Here is a 12,553-nt window from a genome sequence, read left to right on the forward strand (position 1 = left end):
GCTTCGTTGACGGGATGTACGTGCCGCTTACCTAGCCTCCTTGGCAACAATTTGAGGACTCTATTTTATTTAAAAAAATTTAGATGTAAGTACTTTATTAAAACAACAAGCAAAATGAAAATCAAATGACATTTCAAGGATAGCACAACTCATGTGAAGAAGCAAAAACTTAGGTTCAACCGATACTAACCAATAATTGTTGAAGAAGAAAGGTGGGATGCCTACCGGGGCATCCCCAAGCTTAGATGCTTGATACTTCTTGAAATATTATTTTGGGGTGCCTTGGGCATCCCCAAGCTTGAGCTTTTGTGTCTCCTTAATTCTTCTCATATCACGGTTTTCCTAAATCTCAAAAGCTTCATCCACACAAAATTCAACAAGAACTCGTGTGATAAGTTAGTATAAACCAATGCAAAAACTTTATCATTCTCTACTTTGGCAAATCACAAAAAATATTATTCAACATTTCATACTAAATGCCTCTGCATATTTAATACTCCTATCCTCAAATAGAATCATTAAACAAGCAAACATATGCAAACAATGCAAACATAACAGCAATCTGCCAAAATAGTACAGTCTGTAAAGAATGCAATATTCATCATACTTCCCCAACTCGAAAAATTATGAAAATCTACCACACTATACAAAATTTATCAAACTTATTTTGCAAAATTTTTCAACATTTTATCACATTCTGAATTTTCTAGGGAATTTTTGCAACAGCGGTAAACTTTCTGTTTTCGAACAGCAACATGTAGGCTTGTAAAATACGCATAGTAAAGGCTATCAATGCCACTTCTATTGAAATAAAAGATGCAAAACATTATTCTAAATAACAGAAAGAAAATCCTAACAAAATAAATTGACGCTCCAAGTAAAACTCATATCATGGGACGAGTGAAAACATAGCTCCATGTGAGGTTACCGATAATGTTGGAGACGAAAGAGGGGATCCCTTCCGGGGCATCCCCAAGCTTAGTTGCTTGGATCTTCGTTGAATATCACCTCAGGGTGCCTTGGTCATCCCCAAGCTTAGGGTATTGTCACTCCTTATTCTCCTCATATCGATATTTCACCCAAAACTTGAAAACTTCAATCACGCAAAAGTTAACGAAACTTCGTGAGATAGGTTAGTATGATAAAGAGCAAACCATTTAACTTTGGTACTGTCAAAGACAGGATTCATAATTGTTCCCACACAAAACATACTGTAGCACACCATTTCCGCAATTTATATTGAGCAATATAAGCCATAGAAACTGGAAAACAAGCAAACTATGCATTGAAAACAGATTCTGTCAAAAACAGAACGGTCTGTAGTAATCTGTACTCAAACCATACTTCTTCCACTCCAAAAATTATTAAAAAATTATGAAAACGTGAGAAATTTGTATATTAATCTTCTGCAAAAATAATCAACTCAAAAGCACTCTTCTGTTAAAAATAAGAATTATTTTTGTGAGCACAAAAGTTTCTGTTTTTCAGCAAGATCAAATCAACTATCACCCAACATGATCCCAAAGGCTTTACTTGGCACTTTATTGAAAAAAAAGCAATAAAAAATGATCAATACAGTAGCATAATCATTTGAACACACAAAAACAGTAGGTAAAAGTGTTGGGTTGTCTCCCAGCAAGCACTTTTCTTTATTTCCTTTTAGCTAGGCATGATGATTTCAATGATGCTCGCATAAAAGATAAGAATTGAAACATGAAGAGAGTATCATGTAGCACATGTCAAGCACAATTAAGTCTAATCCACTTCCTATGCATAGGTATCTTGTGAGCAAACAACTTATGGGAACAAGAATCAACTAGCATAGGAAGGCAAAACAAGCATAACTTCAAAACTTTCAACACATAGAGAGGAAACTTGATATTATTGCAATTCCTACAAGCATAAGTTCCTCCCTCATAATAATTTTCAGTAGCATCATGAATGAATTCAACAATATAGCTATCACATAAAGCATTCTTTTCATGATCCACAAGCATATAAATTTTATTACTCTCCACATAAGCAAATTTATTCTCATGATAGTAGTGGCAGCAAACTCAACAAAATAACTATCATGGCATTGAAAATTAAAATCATGATGATAAGTTTCATGGTTATCATTATTCCTCATAGCATACATGTCATGACCATAATCATCATAGATAGCAACTTTGTTGTCATAGTCAATTGAAACCTCTTCCAAAGTAGTGGATTCATCATTAAATAAAGTTATGACCTCTCCAAATCCACTTTCATCATTATAATCATCATAAATAGGGGGCATGAAATCATCATAATAAATTTTCTCATCAAAACTTGGGAGAGTAAAAATATCATCTTCATCAAATATAGCATCCCCAAGCTTGTAGCTTTGCATATCATTAGCATCATGGATATTCAAAGAATTCACACTAATAACATTAGAATCATGCTCATCATTTATGCCAAACATTTTATAGAACTCTTCTTCTATCAATTGAGCACAATTTTCCGATCCATCATTTTCAAGAAAGGTATTATCAAGATGATCATTAATATGATGCAACCTCAATTCCGTTTTTATGTAGTTTTCTTTTATAAACCAAACTAGTGATAAACAAGAAACTAAAAGATTCGATTGCAAGATCTAAAGATATACCTTCAAGCACTCACCTCCCCGGCAACGGCACCAGAAAAGAGCTTGATGTCTACTACGCAACTTTATTCTTGTAGACAGGTGTTGGGCCTCCAAGCGCGGAGTTTTGTAGGACAATAGCAATTTTCCCTCAAGTGGATGACCTAAGATTTATCAATCCATGGGAGGCGTAGGATGAAGATAGTCTCCCTCAAACGACCCTTCAACCAAATACAAGAAATCTCTTGTGTCCCCAACACACCCAATACAATGGCAAATTGTATAGGTGCACCAGTTCGGTGAACAGATGGTGATAAAAGTGTAATATGGATGGTAGAAATATATCTTTATAATCTGAATAAATAAAAACAGCAAGGTAGCAAATACTAAACAAGGAGAAAAACGGTATTGCAATGATTGAAAATGAGGCCTAGGGTCTGTACTTTCACTAGTGCAATCTGTCAACAGTGCTAATATAATTGGATCATATAACCACCCCTCAATGTGCAACGAAGAATCACTCCAAAGTTCCTATCTAGCGGAGAACATAAGACGGAATTGTTTGTAGGGTACGAAACCACCTCAAAGCTATTCTTTCCGATCAATCTATCCTAGAGTTCGTACTAAAATAACACAAAGCTATTCTTTCCGATCGATCTAACCAAGAGTTCATACTAAAATAACACCAAAGCAAATTTAGATTCATAATATTCAATCCAACACAAAGAACTTCAAAGAGTGCCCCAAGATTTCTACCAGAGAAACAAAGTCAAGAACGTGCATCAACCACTATGCATAGATTACCCCAATGTCACCTCAGGAATCCGGGAGTTGAGTGCCAAAACATATATCAAGTGAATCAATACGATACCCCATTGTCACCACGAGTATTCAATTGCAAGACATGTATCAAGTGTTCTCAAATCCATAAAAGTATTCAATCCGATAACAACGAAATCTCAAAGGGAAAAACACAATTCATCACAACAAGATAGAGCGGGGAAAACACGATATCATCCGACTATATTAACAAAGCCCGTGATACATCAAGATCATGACATCTCAAGAAACACGAGAGAGAGAGAGAGAGATTAAACACATAGCTACTGGTAGAAACCCTCAGCCCGAGGGTGGACTACTCCCTCCTCATCGTGGTGGCCGCCGGGATGATGAAGATGGCCACCGGAGATGATTTCCCCTCCGGCAGGGTGCCGAAACGGGGTCTAGATTGGTTTTCAGTGGCTACAGAGGCCTGCGGCGGCGGAACTTCGGTGGCTACAGAGGCCTAATGCACTATCCTTTTCCTGCATCTTCTCCCCACCAAAACTGCCTGATGGTTTTCATGTGCTCCCTCCAAAAACAAATATAAGAGTACTTAGATCACTACTTAGTGATCTAAACAATCTTATATCTCTTTACGGAGGGAGTAATCATTATGGGAACTTGAGGGAACTTTAAACGCACTCATGGTGTATGTAGGAAGATCCTGCTCCACTGATTGACCGACACTTCCTTCATTGCCATAGACATGAATTTTATTCCAATCTAGGAGCCGCTTAGTGAATCTTTCATTGCTAGGTTGGAATATTGCCTAGCTATTTCTGTTCGAATGTGCACCTTTCCTAGTGTGGATTTCACCTCCTCTTGCCTTTCTACCTGCCGTCCACTACTAAACAAGAGAAATTATTTTTGTGAAGTTGACAACTGTCCAGTGCGCCCCTCAAATTTATGTATCACATTCTTCACAACCTCAGCCTATTGTCGGTTTTCTTGAAAGAATAGGCTACTTTCATCAGGAAACAATAGATGTCTAATTCCTCGAGCTCTTCTAGCGATCTTCTAGCCTGGAAGAACAGGCTACTATCGGTGGAAACGACACCTATGGGATCATGGGGAATCCCTTCTACGGTTGGCGGGCGCAGGGCTGTGGAAGGAGCGGGATTAGAAGATCAACGCGGGGGAGTTTATCCAGGTTCGGGCCGCGAGTTACGCGTAATACCCTACTCCTGCTGGTTTGTGTTTATCTGGTGTTCTTGGACTAGCTACAAAGCGTGCAGGCTCCAAAAAGTCCAAATCCTCTCTCAGTATGCCGCGGGCCTCCTTTTATAGTAAAGGGAGCTGCCACAGTGGCACACAGGAGGTGGAAAGTTGTACAGTGTACAAGCTTATCGCCTGACATCACAGGACAAAATGCATTAAATGCACTACTTAGGTGTCCTCTTGCTTTATCGGGGACGGCAACGAAGCCCGTCCCGTCCGTCACCGCTTCGCCTTGCTCCGACACGTGTCCAGGCCAAGGAGGCATGCATCGCCATGTAGGCTGGCAGGCTGCTGAGCCAGTGTGGTGGCAGGGTCTTCACGAAGATCTGCATGCCACCATGCAGGTGCTTGATTAGTTGGCTTAGGAGCCACGTACTGCCACGTGGGTACTTGCTTAGATGGTGGGTCAGCCGCTGAGCTGGGGCGGCGATGGGGCAGCAAGGCCTTGCTGTGGTCTTGCTGATATTCCCGGCAAGGGTCTTGCCGGGGCCTTGCAGGCGCCCTCGGCAAGAGTCTTGCCGGGGCCTCGTGGGTATCTTTGCTAGGAGCCTTGCCGGGGCCTCGTGGGCATCCTCGGCAAGGGGCCTCGCTGTTGTCTTGTTCTATGATTCCTATCTAGGCTTCGCAGACCCTTTGTTTTCACAAAGATCTGCATGCCACCATGTAGGCGCCTCCCGAGCCTTGGTTCCAATGTCGTTGATGGTGTTGGAACCCTTAGGCTCAAGGGTGGCGGCCTCGCTGGTGTTGGGCAAGTTGCCCCGGCAAGGCTCTTGCCGGGGCTACGTAAGCCGCCCGGGCAAGGCTCTTGCCGGGGAAAGCCCATCTTGTCCCTTTGCTTCTCTCGCCTCTGGCTTAGCGCTGCTCTGGTGGTCTTGCACTTTTGCTTCCTTCTTCTGCCCCACCAAGTGCGGCCGTAGGCGCGGCTCTAACTGCCCGTGCACAAGTGAAGGGGTACAAAGAGGGCCCCTACTTTTGTACACCGACAACTACTGTCATCTCCAACGTATCTACTTTTCCAAACTCTTTTGCCCTTGTTTTGGACTCTAACTTGCATGATTTGAATGGAACTAACCCGGACTAACGCTGTTTTCAGGGCGCCCACACCCTAGCCACAAGGGTTGGGGAGGGCCCCCCCTGGGGCGCGCCCTCTAACCTTGTGGGCCCCCTGGACCTCCACCGACCTCAACTCCAACTCCATATATTCACTTTCGGGGAGAAAAAAATCGGAGAGAAGGATTCATCGCGTTTTACGATGCAGAGCTGCCGCCAAGCCATGTTCTTCCTCGGGAGGGCAGACCTGGAGTCTGTTCGGGGCTTCGAAGAGGGGAATCCGTCGCCATCGTCATCATCAACCATCCTCCATCAACAATTTCATGATGCTCACCGCCGTGTGTGAGTAATTCCATTGTAGGCTTGCTGGACCATGATGGGTTGGATGAGATTTACCATGTAATCGAGTTAGTTTTGTTAGGGTTTGATACCTAGTATCCACTATGGTCTAAGATTGATGTTGCTATGACTTTGCTATGCTTAATGCTTGTCACTAGGGCCCGAGTGCCATGAACTCAGATCTGAACCCTTTATGTTTCCATGAATATATGTGCTCTTGATCCGATATTGCAAGTTATAGTCACCTACTACGTGTTATGATACGGCAACCCCGGAGTGACAATAGTCGGGACCACTCCCGGTGATGATGGTAGTTTGAGGAGTTCATGTATTCACTTAGTTCTAATGCTTTGGTCCGATACTCTATTAAAAGGAGGCCTTAATATCCCTTAGTTTCCAATAGGACCCAGTGCCATGGGAGGGTAGGACAAAAGATGTCATGCAAGTTCTTTTCCATAAGCACGTATGACTATATTCGGAATACATGCCTACATTACATTGATGAACTGGAGCTAGTTCTGTGTCACCCTATGTTATAACCGTTGCATGATGAATGCCATCCGACGTAATTATCCATCATTGATCCATTGCATATGAGCTTTTCACATATTGGTCTTTGCTTTGTTACTTTTCCGTTGCCACTGTTACAATTGCTACAATCACTTTTGCCACCGTTACCGCTACTTCCATACTACTTTGCTACTAAATATTTTGCTGCAGATATTAAGTCTTTTAGGTGTGGTTGAATTGACAACTCGACTGCTAATACTTGAGAATATTGTTTGGTTCCGCTTGTGTCGAATTAATAAATTTGGGTTGAATACTCTACCCTCGAAAACTGTTGCGATCCCCTATACTTGTGGGTTATCATCCATCAGTTCCCCATGATTCACTACTTTCTATAAAAACCCCAACAAATCATCTGCTAGCGTTATCTGATCTTCCTATCAAAAGAAACCCAAGGTTTTCATCTGGCTTCTCTTGCAAAATGAACTTCATAACAGAGATATGCTTTGCTGCAGGAATTTCTTCATTGAGGATTATTATTGTATTATGTGTGGAGAAGATGCGATGGAGATCAAAGACCACTTATTTTTAGGTGTCTTTTCACTAAAGCCTACCGGAAATAGTTTTCTCTAAATTGGGGCTCCCGACATACTGACCAGCTGCATCAACTGCATTTCTTGCCGAACAACAGAGACTGCCAAACGTTTTTATATGGAGGTTATCATTCTAGGGGCTTCTTAGTACTCAGCTCCTTCTCTTTTCTTGCTTGCAATATTAACCAAAATCAATAGAAAGTACGTAGTAGGGTCCTACTGTTTCTGTAAAAAGAGAAATGGTCTCTTGTTTCATTTTTTCATCAGTTTTGCTATTCCTCGATGCTGTTAGAAAAAATGAGGGGTCACATCAAGTTTCAAAGGGTCCAATAAGAGGGGCAAGTGCCCCCTCAGATACTGCAAGAATTACATTTGTAATAAGTAAAATAATTTCCTCTCTACTTTTTCGTAGAGCCTGTGGTAGGAAATCCTCTATGGGTTTGTTTGTCAATGTTCTATTTGTTTAACATGTACCATTTGATTGCGGATGAGGTGTTGAAGAAGGAGGCCTGATAATGCCCCAAATGCAGGAAGGAGTGCAACTGCAGCATGTGCCAATGAGCAATCTAAAGTCGATGCTTGACATGGGGGATTTTAGATTTTCGTTCTAATTGATGGATCTCATTATCTGGTTTTATTTTGCAGAACTAGGGAAGGGGAGGCACTGACGGGGTGAATGGTCTACGCTACTAAGATGCCAAAGGTCAACCTGGTGCGAACTGACAGCAATGATGCTCTCAAGGATGAAATAGTTCTACCCAGGGGTACTCTCGTGACTTGCCTTGTAGGCATAGAGCTGCAGTATGAAGATGTTGGTGCTCCTATTCAATTTCTGGAGTTCTTTCATTCATTTGGCAAGGTAATTTTGGAAAGCAAATAGTAATATGTTTTATTTACCTTTTCGTGTTGCATTGGATCATTCATGCATCTACTCCTCGTTTCTAAATCGGTTTGCTTTAGCTAGTTATGGTTAGTTAGGTTGTTTGAGAATGTTGTCAAGCTAAAAAATCTGTTGTTTTATTATTGCTTCTGTCTTGTTAAAACAAAATATATAATAAACTTGAGTGGGATATTGTTTATTATTTATCACTTTATAATCTAATGAAGTTTATTTGCATTTTATTTTATAATCTGGCGCCAAACTTGGTATATGTTTCCATACATGATTTTTTTTAATTGTTCTTAGTTGCATGCTTGCTTTTAGAGACCTTTTCTTTTGCATCATAAATATAATAATGTACCAAATGATGTAAGTAGATCTGCAAAATAAGGAAGGGGCAACTAGAAGAAACTCTCAAAGACTTAACTCAAATTGAAGAGGTGTCTTTAGTTGTTGTTGACCTTCACATAAAGCTGTTGTCCATCATAGAAATTGGCAAAGATATGTAAGTATACTCCAAACTGCTATTTCCTTGTTTTTTTTGCCCATGCAGTCAATAACTTGGTAAGTGAGTTTTTTTTCTTAGCTCTTTTGAGTATCCAGGACATGGAGATGAATGGATAAGAAAAGTCGGCGAGTACATCACTTTGACATTACATACAGAAGATTTCACCCTTCACTGCTTAAATTAGGGGGTATCGAGATATAAAAATTTGAACCCTTCTTGTAAGCTAGAGGTGTTGAATTGTTTGTGTGATGAGGCATTATCTTCTGAGTAAGTAAAGGGTATCATATTTGCTGGAGTAGTTCACTTACCTACATTCATATTAATTATCTTGTTACTTTGTTCAGAAATTTGAGGACCTAGATTGACATTAAAGATAGAGAATGTGTGGCCATAGAAAAAAATCAAAGTTGCAACCAGAAAGGTATTTATCTTGGGAAGTTCCTATTTTGTGGTCAAGTCACTTAGTTCACATTAATGACCATAGGTTTTGTCTTGTGTCATAACAAAAGGAGCTAAAAGGAAGATATAATGACATGGCTAAAACAATCGAAGGAGGAGAAACTGCGAGTAATGAGGAAGTTAATAATTTCCTTTCTCAAATAAAGGAAGCATAAGAAGTCAAACAGGCTCCTTATGCTTCCTTTATTTGAGAAAGGATATGATTAACTCCCTTTAGCTCCTTTCTCAAATAAAGGAAGCAGAAGTAGTTAATAATACCCTTTCTCAAATAAAGGAAGCAGAAGAAGTCAAGCAGGATTCTTATGCCTCCTTTATTTGAGAAATGATATGATTAGCTTCCTCATTGCTAGCAGTTTCTCCTCCTTTCATTATTTTAGCCATGTCATTATATATTTCTTTTAGCTCATGTTGCTAGGAAACAAGAAAAAACCTATGATCATTAATGTCAAGCAAGTGACTTGACCACAAAAAAAAAGATCTTCCCAAGATAAATACTTTTCTGGTTGGAGATTTGATTTTTCTCTCTGGCCATACATTCTCTACCTTTAATGTTAATCGAGGTCCTCAACTTTCTGAACAAAGTAACAAGATAATTAATATGACATTAGTGAACTGAACTACTCCGGCAAATATGATAGCATGTGTACTTACTCATAAGGTAATGCCTCATCACATAGACTATACAACACCTCTAAATACAAGAAGGGTTCAAATTTTTATATCATGATACCCCTTGATTTAAGCAACGAAAGGTGAAATCTTCTGTATGTAACTTCAAAGTGGTGTACTCACTGACTTTTCTTATCCATTCATATCCATGTCTTGGATACTTGAAAGGGCTAAAAAATAACCTCATTTACCAAGTTATTGACTGCATGGGAAAAACAAGGAAATAGCAATTTGGAGTATATTCACATATCTTTACCATTTTTATGACAAATAACAACTTTATGTGAAGGTGAGCCACAGCTGAAGACACCTGTTCAAGTAGAGTTAAGTCTTTGAGAGTTTCTTCTAGTTGCCCCTTCCTTATTTTGCAGATCTTCTTACATTAATTGGTACATTATTCTATTTATAATATGGAAGAAAAGGTCTCTAAAAGCAAGCGGGCAGCTAAAAATAGTTAAACATTTTCATTTATGGAAACATATACCAAGTTTGGTGCCAAATTATTAAATAAACTACAAATAAACTTTCATTAGATTATAAATTGAGAAATAAGAAAAATATGCCCCTCAAGTTGATGATCTATTTTGTGTTAACAAGACAGAAGCAACAAGCAAACAACAATTTTTTTAGCTTGGCAACATTCTCATACAGCCTAACTAACCATAACTAGCTAAAGCAAAACAGATTTAGAAATGAGGAGTAGATGCATCAATGATCCAATGCAACACGAAATGGTAAATAAAACATATTACTATTTGCTTTCCATAATTACCTAGCCAAATGAGTGAAAGAAATCTAGAATTGAATAGGAGCACGAACATCTTCAACTTGCAGCTCTAGACCTACAAGACAAGTCACGAGAGTACCTCTGGGTATGATTATTTCATCCTTGAGAGTATCATTGCTCTTAGTTCACACCAGGTTGACCATCATCCTCTTGGTAGCACAAACTATTCTCCCCGTCGGGGCCTCCCCTTTCTAGTTCTGCCAAATAAAATGAGATAAAGAGATCCATCAAAAAGAATGAGAAACTGAAATCCCCCATGGCAAGCATCAGCTTCAGATTGCTCACTGGCACACGCCGCAGTTGCACTCCTTCCTGCATTTGGGGCGTTCGCATGCCTCCTTCTTCAACACTTCATCGACAATCAAAGGTTACCTTATTAACAAACAGAACATCAACAAACAAACCCGAACAAAATTGCCTACCGCAGGCTCTACGAAAAGTAGAGAGGGAATTATGTTACTTGTTGAATGCAATTCTTACAGTATCTAAGAGGCCACTTGTCCCTCTTATTGGACCCTTTGCAATATACCATGACCCCTATTTTTCTTCGTCTGGTTCCAGTCCAGACCAAGATGTGTCCACCACATGTATTACCTACCAGGTCACATACCTGAAATTACGTAAGGCCATATTTTGTCACAATCATATGTTATCTATACAGCAGTATAGATGATTTCCAACTGGAGCTAACATAAATATGGCATGTTGCCATACATGCTAATGATACTGAAAATAAATAGCATGAGTTTAACTATGATCTTGTGTAGCCAGTTTGCACAAGATAATATAGAAATTCATGACAGGATAGAATCCATATGCTTTCATACTCACCAAATCTCTCAAGGCATGGATACACACTCAAATATAGCTCCAAATGTATCCAAAGTTAACATGCTCAGCTAAATACGAAATCCACGCAATGGTATAATCTTACTTGTCCACAACCGCCCATCACTTCAAGCCACAAATTATGTCTTCTAAATGCCCTAAATAACCATAGGTAAGATTTAAAGCCCTAAACCGGTAGAACTGGCAGTGGCAGGAAGAAGAATATGTCAAGGAAGAACTCGTGGGGAAAACCTTCGAGTGTAACCCATCTAGGGTCGAGCTTGGAATTACTATCCGCATGGTCCTTTGGGACGACCATCTCGCCAACCTAGATCGTCTTCAACTTGCTCCAGTCCGCTGTCTCCAGGTATGGCGGCTACCCCGACTTCCTACAAGACCGAAACAAAATAAAAGATCCTAACGTGATCTAAGATCTCACGAGAAGATAGAGAACACGCTATCTCTGGGAAGGGAAGGCAAGACGAACCTGAGGTCCTAGATGGATAATCCACCTGAGAGGAAGATGGTGAAGGCGCCCCTCTTCGACGTGGCGACGGGTGCGGCGCTGTTGGTGGCCATCATGGCGGAGGCGGGGAGGTTGACCTGTGTCGTGTGGGCGAAGGGGCGAGGATAGGGGATTCCTGACCATGAAGCGCGCCACCTGCCGTGAGTAGCGACAGGCGAGGCGGGGCAAGATCTGATGCCACCACCTCCCGCGTCGAACATGAGGAGTGAGCACGACGCAATAGCTAGATCCACCGACGCCGCAGACGTACGTGCCAACATCTAGAGCAGCCGAGGTGAACAGAGGCATGGGGGTGTGCACGGGGCACGGTGGCCAGGGAGAGGGAACACAGAGGGCGTCGATCTGCTGGGCGCCGATGGGAGAGGTGGAGGCTGGCGGCGAGGAAAGAAGAGAGCGGCGGTGAGGAGCGGACGGGTCTGGGAAATAGGGTTAGGTTTGTGTGTGAGGGAGGGATTTATAGCCATTAGCCTTATTGGGCTGCTCAAGTATGGCCAGATCTTGGGTTTGGAAAATTTTGGGCCCATAAGGTTCTGTGCAGTTGTGTATATATTTTTATTTCGTTTTAATATAGTGTTGTTGTTGGAAACACTTTATTTAATTACGAGTTGGGATTGTTAGAAAAGTCGGCCACATTAAAAAAATCAATCACATAAAGTGGAATATAGTAGATTAATGTATCAGTTCAATTCGAGATAATATGCAAAACCAACACAAAAGTGTTATCATAGGTGGTGGTGTGGCTGAACTGGAAAA

General features: G+C 40.8%; 1 protein-coding gene, 1 long non-coding RNA gene and 1 pseudogene across 2 annotated transcripts; 1 reads left to right on the forward strand and 2 right to left on the reverse strand.

The window, feature by feature from the left end:
• Positions 1-7,819: 7,819 nt before the first annotated feature.
• On the forward strand, positions 7,820-8,749 carry LOC123143159 (uncharacterized). The gene is made up of 3 exons (XM_044562004.1): positions 7,820-8,002; positions 8,401-8,528; positions 8,610-8,749. Exons 1-3 carry the CDS (start codon positions 7,820-7,822, stop codon positions 8,713-8,715), a joined length of 417 nt encoding a protein of 138 aa, XP_044417939.1. The 3' UTR covers positions 8,716-8,749.
• An 888-nt stretch (positions 8,750-9,637) lies between these two features.
• On the reverse strand, positions 9,638-10,764 carry LOC123142457 (uncharacterized; annotated as a pseudogene).
• A 409-nt stretch (positions 10,765-11,173) lies between these two features.
• Positions 11,174-12,206, reverse strand: LOC123141383 (uncharacterized). The gene is made up of 2 exons (XR_006470239.1): positions 11,762-12,206; positions 11,174-11,663 (listed from the first exon to the last, which is right to left on the reverse strand). It is a non-coding gene; the product is annotated as an uncharacterized lncRNA (long non-coding RNA).
• Between the last annotated feature and the right edge of the window lie 347 nt (positions 12,207-12,553).

This window comes from Triticum aestivum, chromosome 6D (genome assembly GCF_018294505.1).
Source record: "Triticum aestivum cultivar Chinese Spring chromosome 6D, IWGSC CS RefSeq v2.1, whole genome shotgun sequence".
NCBI classification, from domain to species: Eukaryota; Viridiplantae; Streptophyta; class Magnoliopsida; order Poales; family Poaceae; genus Triticum; species Triticum aestivum.